This window comes from Chelmon rostratus, chromosome 5 (genome assembly GCF_017976325.1).
Source record: "Chelmon rostratus isolate fCheRos1 chromosome 5, fCheRos1.pri, whole genome shotgun sequence".
NCBI classification, from domain to species: domain Eukaryota; kingdom Metazoa; phylum Chordata; class Actinopteri; order Chaetodontiformes; family Chaetodontidae; genus Chelmon; species Chelmon rostratus.
The window spans coordinates 8,843,739-8,861,490 of record NC_055662.1 but is presented as its reverse complement, the minus strand read 5'-3'; the positions used below and the strand labels follow the sequence as shown (position 1 = coordinate 8,861,490).

The window sequence follows — 17,752 nt, the reverse complement described above, 5'->3', positions numbered from 1 at the left end:
AGCCAGACAGGCACACAGGACAGTGACAGCACCCCAGCTAAACACCTTGTCCCTGTCAACACAGTCTACTTCCACACCAGAAACCTCACTTCACACCAAAAATCCACTCACCCAGTGCAATGTCAGCTCCACATCTCATTCTTGTAAAACCTTGTTGTATTTTGTAAATCAAATGCCTTCATTAACTCCAGGATTACACCCAGTTGGAGGTAGGCCAATGTAAGCTAAAAAGGCTTAGCCTACTTGCTGACCAGCTAGCTGCTGTTAAAATATCAGCTCCTGGAAAACATTTATAAATCCTTAATAACACAGATCTGATTGAGACACATTTTTCTACATTTGATTTTATGAAGAGATCTTAGTATGTTTGGTCTCTTTTTCAACACTGCCATCTTTTGTACTCCTGTATGTTCTACAACATTCACACCTGGCAGCACTCACAGTCCTCTACTGCTGTCCAACTGGGTCATGGGCAGCTCAACAGAAATTGAAAATCTGTAAGAAATAAGGGTGCTTTCACACCTAGGCTGTTGGGTTTGGTGAAAATGACTCAGGACTGTTTTCCGGGTTTGTCCTGGTCCTTTGGGCAGGTGTGCAAGCTGTTTACGAATATCATTTGGCAATCCTGGTATCACAGATATTTTCCCTGATTAATAGGTAAAATTTAAAATGCTGTGCCTGTATCCTACTCAGTGTACTTTGTCAGTTGAAGTCCATTAAAAGTGTGTGACAGCAGTCCCACAGTAATAAGACCAGTATCATTATTGTACAAGATGTCTCCTTTTTCTCCTTCCTCTACCTGTTAGTCATTATTCATAATATGTGATTTGCAGTCTAGTAATACTAATAATGCAGGCACAATTTCTTCATGAGCTCTTTGTGCCACCAAAGAACATAAACATACACATCAGAAGCATTAAAGTGCTGCATAAAATTATGTCAGTTACTGGAATTTGATTTACCCATGTTGGTCCTGATGATGCAGAATGAATCCAAAACTCTTTAATCAACAAGTTACCTGTTCACCTGTATAACTTCCTGTTTTGTTTTGTTTGTAAATTGGTCTCCTTGATCCTGACCAAATGAACCCATCTACAGGTGTGAAACCACCCAAAGATGTTTTGGGGAAAAAGGAATCTGTAATAGCAGATCTGACCATGTACGCCTAGTTCACCTGCGACATGGGCGTTTACCTTAAAATTTCTAAAACCTCAAGTCTCGTGTCAACATTGCTCATTGACAATAAAGGATAAATTAAGTATAGATTGAGCATTTTTTCCACGTAGTATACGTCTGTGTCAACCCTGATAACCATTGCCTCATAAAATAATTTTGGTGTGTGAAAGAACGTAAGTAAGCTGATGTAATGTTACCATGTCCCCTTATGTTTTTCCAGGAGGCTTCTCAGTGGTGTTTCTGGCACGTACACACAGCGGTGTCCGCTGCGCTCTCAAAAGGATGTACGTCAACAACGTCCCGGACCTAAATGTCTACAAGAGAGAGATCACTATCATGGTGAGAGCAGCATCACAGTGTTCGGTTGCAGTAGACATGCCATCTCTTAACTCTAACTGATGTCTTCATGTTTGTCTTTATTGCAAGAGCTTTATTTTAAGTGTGCTTGTTTATTGCACGTTAGTTTTAATTTAGGCAAATATCGATCATAGAACAGGAATTTAAGATCGGTTATTACCTGTGCTTAACTGTGCAGTTGTAGGTTGTGCTAAATTTGAATGAGAAACCTTTGTTGAAAATGAAATTTGCATGAGTTGTGATTTGAACATGTTCACCTGGAGTTGAAAATAAAATTATTACTGCATCATTTTGATGTTCTTTTGTGGAGTCAAACCAATTCTTGGTGTTAGTTGTATTGCCCTTCAGTCCTTCCAAAACATTTTCTCACTTTTTTGCACCAGGAAACACTGTGCTTATTATCTGAAAATTTCATTGGGGAAATCTCAGTTTTCAAGTATTTCATTTAAGCACATACAGTCAATTCTGTTTCAAATGGGACACAGGCCATCATAAAGACATGTGCTCTCACAAAGCAAGTTACACATAAAAGACTTCATTCTATCCTCCCTAACCCACCCAGCATTTCCAGTCTGGCAAGAGCAAAAGGCTTTTGGCTGTGTACTAACTGATATTGTATCGATGCACCTGGTCCATTGACAAACACTTTTGATCTATCACACAGACCTTGCACTTGCATGATTACAGTAAATAATTCAAGGTGTTTCATGTCATTCAAAGTTAAATATTCTCATTTATTTTGTAATCTACCAGACATGTACAACTTGGACAACAGCAGATGTCTTGTCTTGACTATTTGACCCCAGTGTGTCAGCTGTTTGGCCGGCTTTGTGTGTCACTGCCTCATCAGCTGTGTAATACTCACACTCACACAGCTGACTTTAAACATTGACACACTCATGGCTGAATGGGATGTTGCCTTACGTGTGTTGGTTTCTCCTCATGTCGGCAATTGACATCCAACAAACACTAATGTCTTAATCCAGCGAATGAATCAAGTGAAGAAAGATTAGTGGAGTTAAGAGATCAGCAAGGTGTAAGAACATAAAGAATACAAAAGCATTTTTGCCACACACTGCAGTTGACTGCAAATAGTGGAATACTGGGTTGTGTTCTATATCTCGGGCAGTCTTTTTTCTTTTTTTTTCTTTTTTTTTGTTTTCAGATTTGGATGTGGTTTCCACAGCTTTACACTGCTCATACATAGTAAAACCAGTATGAAGACATGTCATAGGGACTCCCAAGTGGCTTGTTTGAGGGTTTGTTTTTCAAAGTTAGATGTGGTGGTGTTCCCCCTCCACACCCCAAAAACATCTGATTCAATTGTTGCAACTTTAGGGAATGCAATTGGTTTATCTGGAGATGTGCCTCTTCCATATTTAGTAGGATCCTCATTTTTCCTGCTCAATGCTTGCTGCATACTTCTGAGTTGTTAAGTCCTGATCAGTTCCATCTTTTCCACCTGTGTTTAGAAGGAGCTGTCAGGCCATAAGAACATTGTTGGCTACCTGGACTCCACAATCAATGCAGTGTCAGACAGCGTCTGGGAGGTCCTGATCCTCATGGAATACTGTAAAGGTATAGTCTCTCTGTTTGTAAATACAAGTTGTGAAACCATGATATGACCACTATGTTTTATCCTCGTTCACAGTTCAGCTTCATTGAAGTTGGGTAATAAATGCATTCTGGCATTCACCAACTATGTGCATTTAGTTTATTGGGCTATATCGTTAAACTGGCTCATGGACAAAATCTGTTATTTTGTACTTTTTTGATAAGTCAAAAACAACCCAGACTCTAAAAAAGTTGGGACAGTGTGTAAAGCATAAATAAAAACAGAATGCAATCATTTCCAAACAAACTGTGTTTACCGACAACAATTTTACTAAGTGTCCCTGAGCCCATGTAGTAACATCCTTTATTCAATCATGTTCACAAAGTGTTGAACCTCGCTCCATCCTCGCTTGTGAACGACTGAGCCTTTCCAGGATGCTTCTTTTATGCCCAGTCATGATACCATCACCTGTTACCCATCAACCTGTTCACCTGTGGAATGATCCAAACAGGTGTTTTTGGAGCTTTCCACAACTTTCTCAGTCTTTTGTTGCTCCTGTCCCAACGTGTTTGAAACATGTGGCTGCATCCAATTCAGAATAAGCAGATATTTACAAAAATCAATGAAGTTGATGAGGTTAACCTATTGAATATATTTTCAATCAAGCATATTTCAAAAAGTATTAGCAGATGATTACATCCTGTTTTACTGATGTTTTGCTTAGCATCACAGCTTTTTTGGAATCAAGTTTGTAGTTAAATACTTTGTTGCTGCCTCTGTCCTTTGTGTGGCCCCTCTATTGACCGTAGCAGCTTGCTTGCTCAGCATGGCTTTTTAGAAGGCTATTTTGAGCCGTTTTGCCCTCATTGGACAAGTTTACATTCAAACACTACTCTGGTTACTGAGAATAATGACATAGTTAGGTGAAGCCTTTACATGGTGATATATTAAGTTTACTTAGAAATGGACAGAAAAATTGATCCTGCTCACACTATGGTGATTTTAGGCTAAAGGCAGAAGACGCTGCTAAGTACTCAAACGACTCTTCTGCTTTTCCCTTTTTTTATGTCGTGGCTGATTGTTATGGTGACACTAAATACTGTATGAACTTAGCTAACGTACACTGATAATAGCAAAACATCTGAGGCATTTAGATACCATTTTCTTTATTGTAAATATCGTTAAAATCAAGATCAGCTTCAGAGTGTAAGTGTAAGCATAGCTATAGAGGACAACTGAAAACTATCCCAGATGGAAAATGTTGTTTGCAAGGGTCAACCCACCAAACATACTGGTTGGTACTGGTTTCCCAGCTTGAACTGATGACCTGTATTGAGTCCTTCCATCTCCCTCCTGCAGCGGGTCAGGTGGTGAAACAGATGAACCAGCGGTTGAATGTGGGCTTCAGTGAAGCTGAGGTGCTGCACATCTTCTGTGATGCCTGCGAAGCCGTGGCCCGCCTTCACCAATGCAAGACGCCCATCATCCACAGGGACCTCAAGGTGAAGAGGGTCTTCCTACTTGTCCCCTACTCCCCTACTCCATTCTCCTTCTTCTCCTTCCCCTGTCCCATCAATAGGACACCTTAATCTACTAGTTACATGCAAGTAATGATTATTTTAATATCAGTGTTTTTTGATTCTATAAGATGCAAGAAGAATGGCCAATGCAATTTTCCAGAGCCCAAGGTGGTCTTCATGTTGCTCGTTTTGTCAGACCAACAGTCCAAAACTGAAATATTTTCAATTTTACAGATATATTTACAGAGATAATATATATTAACAGAGAAAAGCTGAATGACTAATCACTGTTATTGACTAATTGTTTAGCCACTAACATGAACCCTTGACAAAAACCACGACTCCTTAAGATCTCCTTGAGGAAAACATTAAAACCCAACCTGCTGGCTTACTTTGAGTAACTATGGATATAAACAGTGGTAATATGTTGTAAATTTTAATTCTGATAGGGCTTTTTAGTTCGAGTGCAGTCACTGCACTTAACAACCAGTAGCTCTGGAAGGTTCTGAAAAAGGAAAAAGGAATATTCCTGCAAGCAGGAACAGAATCAGTAACAGAATAACTGGGGTTAACCATGAGCAGTTTTAAGGAAACCTCCAAACTTCCGCAATAGAAACTCCCAGAAAAACCCACAGCTGGACAAGCTGTGAAGCCTGGTGCTCTGCAACTATGGATTTTCAAAGATGTCAACAAAATCAAAAGAAGGATTGATTGGTTATTTATTACATTTAATGTTAAAGGATGTTTATACACTTAAGTTATATAAATCTGCTTGGTCAGCAGAAGAACATGCTTTGGTTTCACTTCACTGCTCATTCTGACTCCTCTGCTTCCTCTTATGCTCCCCCGCTTCCTTTGCCAGTTTGTTCTCTTATTTCCTCTCCTTCGCCGTTCCCCCCCTGTTAGTTGCTCATCCACCTCCTTTTCCTCTTTCTCCTCCACCTACTCTTGCCAGAGCAACAAACTTCACTCTTTTCAGGCCACAGTAGCTCTGATGTCTTGAAATTGCTCACTAGCTTTCAGCTTACTTGATTTTTAGAATAGATTTTCAAATCAAGGGTGGCTACGAGCCAGATTTACCCTCATTTTGCTGATGCTTGGAGGCCAGTGGTAATTTCCCACCCTGGTTGAATTCTGCTTAGTGCCCCATCAGTGGGCTGCTGTACTCTGTCCAGTTGGACAAGCCTCTAAACAGTGTGGTCCCTTCAGCTCCACAGGCCTATCCTCTGTTCGCTGTCTGTATCTATCTGTTCACCCTACATGGCTTACATAACATCGCAGGGACACAAAAGACCACGGAGGCCCAGTCACGCATTGCCAGGGGAAGTGAGAGTGCAAAAAGGCCCCTTAACCCTGAGCAGTCAAAATGATTGAGACACTCTGTAGCTTTCATTAGCTCAGTTTTTCTTGGACAGTTTGAAATTCTCTTGATCCTCCTTTTGGTCCCCTCTCTTCTTCTTCACATGCCGCACTGGCTTTACCTTTTACATCTTATGCCCTTGTTGCACTTTCATCCAGTCACATCTTTATCCCCTCCTCTTGTTTTGCTACTTGTTTCCCATCTTTCCTCCACCTGCCATGATTTCTTTCATTTACTCAATCATTCCTCACACCCTTCTTTGTTGAGTTAATGTTGTTACTCAGGCTTGTTATCTCTCTGCTGTGGCCCTAGAATAAAAGTATTATTTAGAAACCGAGGCCTGAAATCAAAAATGAAACACATCTGATAACATACAAACACTGTAAGAAACAGATCTCTTTTCAGACTGACATGTTATTGAAATGCTGTGTACCAGGAAACAGACTATGACGAGACTCCTGTGACAAGATTATTGTAGTGAGGGCTTGTCTCACTACTCCATTCCTGTGTATTAAATCATTTTTGTGAGTGGGTGTGGTATTTTACAAGTGACCTAATCCATTAATTGTCATCCATGTCCATTATGATCATGTTAGTCATGAGATTTGTCTTGGTTGTTTGTTTGTTCTGTCTGTGTTTTTGATGGAATGATACGTCTCAATCACAACCACGGTCTAGTTTTTGTTACATTGTACAGGATGCAGGTTGTCCACTGTTTGGTTGTTGGAAAACGGGAAACCTATAATGACCCAAATGAATAGCATCAGCACTTCAAACCTGCAGATGTTGATTGTGCCACCTACAGGCACAGACAATTTCAGCCTGTGATACTTGTGTTATAATTGAAATGTCCTCTTTTGTTTTAATGAACACTTTTTTCTTTGTTTTTGAAGATTACATTGAACACTTACGCCACTGTAGATTAGCTGAAAATAAGCCACAGAAGCTATTACTTTCCTTTTTTATGAGAGCTGCAGACTAACATGTTTGCATCTTTAGTTGTAAACGTCTGCTGCTGTTATTCTCCATCCCTGATCCTAGATTTGACTCCAGGTCCAGATCCAAAAGTTCTAGGGTTGCAGCTCTGTTATTGGATGATCAGTGACACTGTGTTCAACTCAGCTAGTCAAGACAAAGTTACATTTAGCTGTTTTGTCACTGTCACTGTCTGTCACTGTTTCATATCAGACTCTATGCTGTTGAATTTTCATTAGTGATTTTGCAATGTTTTAGTAATGTTTTCCTCCGTTATTTTTTTCATTAAAAAATCTAAACCCTCTGTCTGTCCCTTTGCAAGGTTGAAAACATCCTGCTAAATGACCAGGGAAATTATGTGCTGTGTGACTTCGGCAGTGCTACACACAAGGTTTTGCTGCCACAGAAAGATGGGGTGACTGCCGTGGAAGACGAGATTAAGAAGTGAGTTTTTTTGCACCACTGGAACTTTGTGAGTAACCCAGGACTGTTTATTTTGTCTGCATATTGGCTACAGGAACATGCATAGTTTCAGTTTTAGTCTTGCTCAGTCCTGCTACTGAGATGGTATTTAATGATGATCTATCAAGGAAGAGTTTGCACTACTGATGGTAACTGAGTGGTCAAAATAATATTAATAAGAGTTTCTTAGTAATTAGATATAAAGTTTAACTTTGTTTGCTAATTGTTTTAATGTAGTTACTTTCAAAGGCAGAAAAATAGAAATCCTTTAGCAGATCTTGAAGTCTTGCATTTCATTTTTCAGTGTCACACAAGAGAAACGAAGAGCAGCATGATAACTGTCTCAAACAAAGCCATGGCCTTGTAATTGGTCTAGTTTGTCTCCTCTTCATGACACTACAGATGCAGTAGAAACTGAAAAAGGAAAGTGCAAAAAGGACTTGTAGGTTCAAATTTAGTTCCCTGGTTAAGGGCACCACATCCCTCAGTTCCTGTTTGGTTAAAATGGCCATTGCCTGATAAATTTAATTGAGGGAAAGGTGTTGTCCTTGTCTAATGATGTTGGACATCCCAGGCCAACAAACCAACCTGCTGTAATCACACTCAGCTCATGCCACTGTTAGGCTGTGCGAATGCTCTAACTAACCAAACCAGATTTTGGATGTGGTCAAGTTGCTGTCAAATGTGGCATTGCACACTCAACCTGCTGCAACTCCAGGTCTGTTTATTTGTGTCCACAAAGCAATTGAGTGAGCTTAAGTCATACTGGGATCAGATCAGAATAGGTCTGTTCCCCAAACATAGAGTTGTACTAGCATACACTCGCATAACTCTGTCCAAGTAAACCAAAATTATGCAACTGCAATGGTGTATTGGAGGTTGTAAATGTGGTTCTCTGGTCACAACCCCTTCTCTTTGGCTCTGCAGTGTCCGTGTGTGTATTCTATTTGTATAGTGTCAAATCACTGTAGTACATTCAAATCTAGCCTGTTAACTTTTCCCAGATTTATAGCTGCAATAAAGCGTGTGGTGCTTATCGGCAATATATGACAGAGTGTAAACTCTCGTTCTTTGTGACACAACCAGCTGCTTTCCTTGTCATCAGAATGACTGAATAGCAAACAGCTTTGCTGTTTTGGTTCACTCTCACCACTCTCATAGTGTTGTTTTTGAACACCGCTGGCAGCTGTTGTCAGCAAAAGAACTCTATAAACTCCACTGTACACTACCTGCTCAGCAGCAAACAGCCGCCAGACACAGTCAGAGACTAACTGGTGAACAAAATATATTAGTTAGCTGCTGAGGAGCCAGATATTTCCCTCAGGAGCTGGTAGAGAACAAAAACAGAGCTAGAAGAGAGTGAATATGAGACTTACATTCATAATGTGGACAGCAACTGAATGATATTGTTGCTCCATAACTGTTTGGTTCAGCTCATGCCAAAAAAAAAAAACCCAACAGTACAAATACCTCAAAACTGTGCTTAAGGACAGTACTTGAGTAAATGTATTAATTCCTTTCAACTACTGTTGCTTAATCACTTGAACATTGACCTGCCATTGACTACTTCTTGTTGTATCTCACAGGTACACAACCCTTTCATATCGCTCGCCGGAGATGATTAACTTGTACGCAGGAAAAGCCATCACCACTAAGGCTGATATCTGGGTAAGGTCCTACTTTGTAGGTGTGTACAGTATCTGTGTGTGAATATGTGTGTGTATGCGGCGTGTGTGTTATGCACCCTGTAGGGCTGGTTTGTCCTGGCAGTGTCATGAGTGTCACTCTGCCCTGACAGGTTCCTCCTCTCCTTCTCTCTTTCTCTCTCCCTCCTGGCTCGCCCCGGGCTGTTTGCCTCCACCAGCTCTCCAACAGTGTTTTTTCTTCAAAAAACATAAAGCAACATCATCCACAACAGAGCCAGAACTCTGCCTGATCCCACCCCTCTACTGCTGCCTGTCCTCTTCCTTTTTCCCTTTGTTTGAGATAATTAGGCCCAGTTGAGGGCTTTAATAAGCTTGTGTGAAATAGGCCTTGGCTGTTTTAAAGGTGCGAGGTAGAGAGGCTGGACTTGGACAGCAGCCATTTTGAGCAACGGTGTAATTGCCAGGCAGTTAAAACAGTCAGGATATAAAGATGTAGCTGTGGATGGGACACTGTGTGTCTCCACTTGATACTTGATGATCAGTTCTTACAAATGAAACTGCTGAACCAAAAACAGACAATATCTTCCTTCCAAAAAAAACGAAGTATGAAATGATATATGAACAATTATTATGATTATATACAATTGACAAAATTGTGCCTTTGAAAGTATCTACATTCCAGCCACTGAAACTAGTCTTTTCTTATTTATTTGAATGAGCCTGCCACAGGATGAAGTATCAGTCTGCAATGATAGTTGTATGTGTGTGTGCTTGCTCATGAGGGAATTGTTGGGTCTCTGTAGATAAAGACTCTGTACCTGCTCTAAATGTAAAGTGTCCTGAGACAACTTCGGTTGTGATTTGGCATTATATGAATAAAATTGAATTGAATTGAATCAACCAATGAATAGACAGACGCATCTATGGTTGTAGGTGGATGACTGTGGGACTTTCAACAAAAACACCAACTTCCTGTGGACTACCCGCTGCATCCCCACTTCCTGTTCTATGTTTAGCCACATGTTTGAAACTCTGCTGCTTTATACATTGCAGACAAATGTCATATGCATTTATCCATGCATTTTGGGGTTGTCGGCGGATATGCTGTCTGACTCGGATTAGGATTTTCGTATCAGACTGGATTAGCTCGTTGAGTGGAGAAGTGTGAAGAATATCTGTCTTCAGATGGAGCGCTTAAAGGAAAACATTCCCTAAACACTGTCGCTGATTCCAAAGTCTCTTTCATCTCCAACTGCATCATCAACAAAAAGATACTGCAGCCAAATATAGCGCCAACTGAATATATGATTTGGGAGGAGAGCACTTTTGCATGTGGATGTGTTTGGACAGCCATATTGCCAGGGGAGCAGACTCAGGGCCGTTTTTTTAAAAGCAGCTTTTTAGCCACCGACATGAGGAACATTAATTCTTTGCTAAGCAGCCCCGTGTTTCTCAGTGGGTAGAGAAAGGCAGCAACATTGCCAGGGTTAGGGCTTTGCTTCCTACTGGGATGGGCTGTACTGGACATGTTAAATGGTTGTAGAAGTATTATATATTTTCTCTATTTTTATTTTTACATGCCTATTTCCAGTGTCTGTGATGAGGACTGATGAGTACTGCAGATAATTCACCCTCAAGTCAGATGTGTATTGTATCAAAACTAACCAACTAAATATGTCACATATCTTTGTCTTGTGTCTCATATATAGGTTTCTTGTATCTTCTGGTGCTAATATCGATGTTTTTTCCCCTCACATTAATGAGAACATTTTGTAATTCAGCAAACATGAAGTTAAGATTGGTCAGTGACTCTATGTTCACAGTCTCAAGGCAGTGAGGGAAGTACCTAAATCTTAACCAGAGTGGGGGTTTATACCTTCAGCTCTCTCTGTTTCAGTGGAAATCCTTTCGGCTGTTAAATAATCGCTTGATCTGAGTATCAAAACACTTCTTGAGTTCCAAACAGTATCTGTCTGTTGAACTGAGCATCAAGATCCACCAAGCAGTCTAAGTCAGCATCAGATGTTTTGAAATATTCATTGTCTTGTTTAATTATTCTTTATTCTTTTTTCCTCCAAACTCTTGCTGTTTTTGAGCCATATTTTTTGAAGGCTAATTTCTTTTATAGCTGTTTTATGTTTAGACAAACTTAGACTGTGATGCATTAAGTTTAAACTTTTGTTTGTTAAAAATTCTATAAAAGTTTTATTGAAAAAATATATGATACAGTACAATATGGTGCTGAAACCCGATGCCCAACCCTTAAAGTTACTTGGTTCAGGTGTGTTTTCAACACGGTTTGTTTTCAACACGGTTTGTTTTCTTCACAGGCACTTGGATGCTTGTTGTACAAGCTGTGTTTCTTCGCACTTCCATTTGGGGAGAGTCAAGTTGCCATATGTGACGGAACCTTTATCGTTCCAGATAACTCCAAATTCTCCTTCAAGTTGCACTGTTTAATCAGTAAGTTTTGTGACTTAACATGGATTAATGTCATTATGTGTGTTCGTATGATACAAGAGTGTTTTATTACTACCTCAGAATCGCTTTCTGTGACTGTTTATTGTCACTTTGTTGCTGCTATGATGGACAACTGTAGAAAGAGCGTGTTTGAGGTGTAAAGCTTTCTCCACATGATGTAACTTGACTGTAGGCTTGACAGCGTCAAATGATAGTTGCTAACTCAATTACACAGAATGCAGCATAGAAGTTTAAGAATTTTCACAGTGAGGTTTTCCAGAAGGAGCTCATTTTTTGTTTTTAATTTGTGTATTTTCTGTGATTAGATAGATTAGATAAAGTTAATTTGCATCCACAGTCCTGTTTTTGCTATGTTACTTTAACAATGTTTCCTCTCTGCTGTGTTCACACCCAGAGGGATCTCTAACTGACTTTCATTTGCTTGTTATGCATTTGCTCTTAAGCCTGTTTGAACCAGTCACAGACGGTCAGTCATGACAGTCTTGCTTTCTTAATGTTATTTCACTTCCTATAGTGGATCCTCTTTTAAAATTATTTGACCAACAGCTCCACCAAGTGGCCAAATAGAGAAGATGCACATAATAAGTCTGTCAGTATAGTTCTGCACAGCATGCTGTATAAAATGACCTCTCTGTCTTTCCAGGATATATGCTCGAACCAGACCAGGAGAAGAGACCAGACATTTACCAAGTGTCCTACTTTGCCTTCAAATTAGCTGGAAAAGACTGTCCAGTGCCAAATCTCTTTGTAAGTCACCTGAATGAAGCAATCAGTGTGGCTTTAGCTTTTGTAGTCATTTGTTTATTAATAGAATTCTCCTGCTGTTTTTCCAGAACTCTCCCATCCCCACGTCGCTCCCAGAGCCTCTAACAGCTAGTGAGGTCGCTGCTAAGAAAAGTATGACGAAAGCCAGGTACGGCTTTCTGATGAGAACACAGTTTTCTATTTTGGTTTCTTATGAGGACTGGTACTCCTCTGCTGTGAATCCCGTATGTATCAAACATGCTGTAAAAAAAAAAAAAAACAACTGTGTTTAAGACATTTTTCCCCATAAAATCCCACAGTCAAAGACTTTCTCTTTAAAAGCTGAACATGTTTGAAGCACATTAACACTTGTCTTTCATTTAAGTGATGAATTAAAAAAAACTGTTTGGCGCTGAACTGAATATATATCTATGCAGAACCAACAGGTGGTGCCCCGTGCAAACCTTACCCTACATGCTGTACATATCCACGTATTGAGAGACATAGTTTAGTTTAAAATCAAACCACAACATTTGACTTCCAGGATAACGGACTCTGTTGGCCCAACGGAAACATCAATAGCTCCAAGGCAGAGGCCAAAAGCGGCAAACAGTAACGTCCTGCCCCTCGCTACTGTCACCCCTGTCAAGATGACTGTGCCTTCAGCACCTGTCAGCAATGGCCAGAAAGGTTTGTTGAACATTAGTGGAAATTATATTTTATATCTATTGAAGTTTGCATGATCTTATCTCTACACAGAAAAATGAAAAAGAAAACACATAAAAATCGAGAAATTACACACATGTACAGTCTTGTACATGATTGCACATAAATTCAGACAACTCAAGCCTGTGCTACCGCATGAATATACAATTTGAGTATGTTTTAGAGAAAATTGAATGGCAATGTTTGTTTTAAGGCGGACACGCCAAGTTAAAGAAATGGCATTTCTGTCCACTCAGCTCCCACCCCTGGCTCAGGGCAGCCATCCATGCAGTCCCAGCCCAGCAGTCAGCAGCACAGAGTCCTGCAGCAGCTACAGCCTGGTGACCTGCGTCTACAGCAGCTACAACAGCAACAACATCACCACCACCAACAAGCACTGCAGCAACAACATATTAGTGCTCAGCAACTCCAATACCTCCAGGTGCATCCATCACACTGACAAGCATACAGCACATTTTTGTACAAGTCAAAGTCATTGCTCAGCTTCTTTCCAACCATCCTCAGTACCAACAGGCTGTGCAGCAGTCCCTCCAGCTTCAGCAGCAGCAGCAGGCCCTCCTTCAGCAGCAGCAGCAGCAGCAGCAGCAGCAGCAGCAAATGATGATGCAGCCAATGTACCAGCAGCAGGTTGCCCAGGCCCAGGCCCAGGCTCAGTATGCAGCCATGGTGAGTTCTATCAGGTGTCTGAACCTGGCATCAAAGCTGCCAAAACTGAACTGAATTTGATTTGAGGTCCGTGCTAAAATGGACATCCATCAAATTGAATTTGCTTTTGTTTGCATTCAAGTCCATTCAAGCATTTGAGGGTGCTTCTAGCTCAAAATCATGACAGAATTTCAGAGCAGAAGATTTCATCCAAAACTGCAATAAATAGTTTGAGCAAATGACAGCGAAACACATGGAGACACAGCATGAAATAACACAGAGCTGAACATTTCCTTTAATGTCAGAATGCCCTAAAATTGCTCTCTCTGTTCCAAACACTGGCAGCCAGTCCTTTTCAGTCAAATCGCTTCATGTCTGTGCCAAGCAGCATTGGAAGCAGACGCTCAAACTTCCTACTGACTCTGTCCAAATATTCAGAAAACTAGTATTTATGCAGCTACTGAATCAAACACACAAACACAGGTCCTCCAAATGCATACTGTTAGGGCGGCGCAATTTTTAGTCTGTTTCCCACGGAACGCGTACCATCTGTTTTATTTCAGAGGCAATCTGGTCTGAGCGAAGCCACAAGGGGATCGAACAGAGGGTGAAATCGAGCAGTTTCCTCTGTGTTGCATCCCAACATATGAAGCAGTTCACAGGCAGGGGAAGAGAGCACCTCTCAGAATTACTGTTTTCATTCCCAAGATACCTGCTAACTGTTTAAAAGCAGCGTTTCCTATCTGAGCTTAGACCTGCTCCCTATTGTGGTGAGGAAGCTTTGCTGAGTGACTTTAAATTTGTAATATGGTGTGATGACATCAGTTCAACTTTATTTGTACAGTACTGTAAAAGCACAACAGTGGTGTGTGCAGAAGTGCTTTGCATATATGGTTTGTTCAGAAAACATGGATAAAACGAAGAAGAGGATGGAAAACAATAGCAAGATTTAGAGAAATAAGAACCAGGTTAGAAGAATTAAATAATGGCAGCAGGTAACAAACAAACAAGAATCAGATTGAAAGGTTGATATTGAGTTTTACACATTTAGACTCAATACCTCCAGAGACTTCCTGTAAAAATCATCCTTATATTCAAAGAACCCACACAGTGCTGCTATTTTGTATGGATGAATTTTAGTCAGAAACTTCTGGTGGATCCAGGTTAAAATTTTTTATTATAGCTGCAGATCTTTGAATAGATGAAAGATTGCACATGAATTATCTAATGGAGAACGACCCTCTTTGATCCAGTCAAAGTCAGATCCAGATCCATCAGGGAAAAAGTATTTTGCTTGTGAAGAAAGGGTAAAATTTACGTGCTAAGGATTCAGCTATTTTCTCAGGAGCTGGTGGAGACCAATCCACAGCAAAAGGAGCGTAAATATTGCAAGTCAACAGAATACTTTCAATGAATGCTAATCTAGCTCTGCTTCTAATGGATGTGTAACTAGGCAACCAACTGTTGACATATTACCCATAATAGCTGATGACATGTTAAGACTATTTATCAGTCAGCTTGTTTTGGATTTTGTGGCCAAGAAAAATCAATCCTATGTGCTGTTTGACTTTCATTCCTTCATCCCTTCCCTCCACTGTGTCCCCAGCTTTCCAAATCCAGAAGTGGTTTCTAACAACATTTCATCATCTTGTTGCCATCATTGTGCGCCATGAAATCAAAGGTCCGTCCCTCATTCCCTTCCCCCTCTTCTCCTTCTCTTCCCTTCCTAACAGCTTCACCAGTACCAACAGGCTTTTGTCCAGCAGCAGCAGCAACAACAACAGCATCACCATCATCAACAACAACAACAACATCAGCAGCAGCAGCAGCCACATCATCCCGCTCAGCAGCCTCTCCCCTTTATGTCCTCCCCTCTTGAGTTCCAGATTCCGCTGGGTTCCTATAACGTGACCACGCCCACTGCTGGAACTGGAGCGGGAACTGGACAAATCGGGGGACCATCACCTGTGGATCCTTCATACACTAACCCCAGGTAGTTTTCATTCTATTCTATTTCATTCTATATGAAAGGCAATTATGTCAAAGTACGTGCATTTCCATGACTTTTTAACATGCAAGCAAATCACATACTGTAAAGTTTGCTTACTCGCCAATGAACAAAAACCATAAAAGAAATACATTTCAGGACTATTGAGAGCAAGAAAAAGACTGCGTTTATACACATAATGTGGAAAATGTTTCTTTGGGATTTGTGAACTTGTGTCTCAGCCTCAGGAGTCTTCAGTAGAGCGCAGTTTTCCCCTGAACTTCAGGATTTTGGTTTTAGATCTGATTACAGCCTTCCTGACCTGTCACCATTATAACAGAGATGTGTGTCAGAGGTGAAGCCAATCCATAACACTTTATCTTTTGTACTGTCTCCACAGTAGAAACCCCCTGCTTGCTTCAGATGGGATCACACCACCTTCTCAGAGCTGCAACAGTACAGTCAGTAACCCCCCAGATATGTCTGGCTGGAACCCTTTTGGAGAGGACAACTTCTCCAAGTTGACAGAGGAGGAGCTGATTGACCGGGAGTTTGACATGCTCAGAGCAAGCAAGTGACCTCTTTAATAATTTCATCTCCAGTTGTCTAAATGGAAAAGGAATCATTTCTTTAATTCCATATTTACAAGTGACTATGTGTGTATGTATTCAGAGGTGCGCGTGGTTAAAAACCCTTGCCTAGGTGTCATAGCTGTAGATCTAAGTGTCCTCCCCCCTGTGACCTTCTACATACAGAGAAGCCAGTGGAGAGAACAGCCAGTGTGGAAACAGACCGACTGCAGCCTGCTACTTCCACTGCCAAGCCCCTGCCACCAGAGGACCTGTTCGGATCAGTCCCTTTTGTGGCCAGCGCAGGCAAGTCTTAGAGGAGTCTCTACCGTGAGGACCCAACACTGTGGAGCCACCTGTCCCCCCTCTGCTTTCCCCCTCCCCATCCCAGCTCTTCTGTTCCCACCTGACTTCCTGTCAGGAGCTCCTATGCCACACAGACCCCTCAGTGGGCCATTAAAAACCAATGATCGGTCAGATTTTTGTTGCGTTTCCCAATGTCAGTCGGCAGATTAGCTGTGCTTCTATTGTCAGTATAAAATATTCTGAAAAGGTGAGTGAGCCTCTCGCACTTCTGTGACTAAAGTAGGAAGAAAAGCAGGAATAGCAGGTTCATCAGTGAAGTGAGACAAGCACTTTCTGAATTCACTGCAATCATCTCTGGCTTTGAATACAGGGCTTGCTGTAACAACCTTTACGCAGGTCAGCTGGAAGAAGTGTTTGAGTCTCGTCTACAGCTCACTGCATGAAGCAAGACACTAACTCTGGCAGGGTTTGGGGTTACATTCCCTGTCTGGATCAAAATGGCTAGAGCAAGGTACTAACACGTAGGGATCTTACTATGCGGGCTAAAGAAGAGGCATTTAGCATAACTTTACAATTAATTCCAGTGCATAAAAAAAGAGCAAAAACTTCCAACTCACTGTGTCCAACAAGGAACACAGCTGGATCAAGTTGCTGTAGTTACATCAGCACTAAAAGCAATATGAAGACAACGAGGCTGAGGTGACAACTTGCCAGCGTAAAGAACGTGACACATGGCTGGTACTAATGAGGGCTGAGCGATGTCACAATTTCATAGTGATATACACCACAGAACATAGCTGTCCCTTACTGGTTAAAAAAAATCATACATGCATAGGCCACCTAATGAAAAGCTACACCTTTGAACAAATGAACCATGCAGCAGTTGATTTCTCATGGCTTCTTCATGCTTTTAAATTTTTACGGAGTTGAAATATTGGGGCACTATGTGGAGCAAACATTGGTACAATCCAGTCTCACTTCTCTTAATGAAGTTCCTTCTTTGGTGTTCAGCTGGTGTTTAACACAGCAGTGTCCTAAAGATAGCTGCCTTTGTGTCAAAATGCTTTGGTTGTATTTTGGGTTCATTAATTAGTGAATGTTGCTTTTGGAATATGATGTCACAAGCCTGATCCAGTTTTCTTGATTGTTGCTAAGTCCGCCCCTGCCAGAGTAATGATTTGTCATGTTTACTAGCTATTACACTCTTTCTACGTATATAGAACCTTATTTCAGGTGATCTTGC

The 17,752-nt window shown here is 41.0% G+C and overlaps 1 protein-coding gene across 3 annotated transcripts in view; it reads left to right on the top strand.

Moving 5' to 3' along the window:
- The window catches only part of bmp2k (BMP2 inducible kinase), a 47,661-nt gene that overhangs the window by 18,929 nt on the left and 10,980 nt on the right, over positions 1–17,752 (top strand). Inside the window, exons 2-15 of one of the 3 annotated variants that reach the window (XM_041938089.1) lie at positions 1,397–1,515; positions 3,006–3,111; positions 4,448–4,590; positions 7,266–7,387; positions 8,992–9,073; positions 11,382–11,514; positions 12,176–12,279; positions 12,366–12,445; positions 12,821–12,966; positions 13,239–13,423; positions 13,516–13,668; positions 15,381–15,640; positions 16,035–16,204; positions 16,390–16,509. In XM_041938089.1, coding sequence (XP_041794023.1) covers positions 1,397–1,515; positions 3,006–3,111; positions 4,448–4,590; positions 7,266–7,387; positions 8,992–9,073; positions 11,382–11,514; positions 12,176–12,279; positions 12,366–12,445; positions 12,821–12,966; positions 13,239–13,423; positions 13,516–13,668; positions 15,381–15,640; positions 16,035–16,204; positions 16,390–16,509 — 1,923 coding nt within the window. Of the gene's footprint in view, positions 1–1,396; positions 1,516–3,005; positions 3,112–4,447; positions 4,591–7,265; positions 7,388–8,991; positions 9,074–11,381; positions 11,515–12,175; positions 12,280–12,365; positions 12,446–12,820; positions 12,967–13,238; positions 13,424–13,506; positions 13,669–15,380; positions 15,641–16,034; positions 16,205–16,389; positions 16,510–17,752 lie in introns of all 3 variants that reach the window. The other 2 variants (XM_041938088.1, XM_041938087.1) reach the window with 2 other exon arrangements.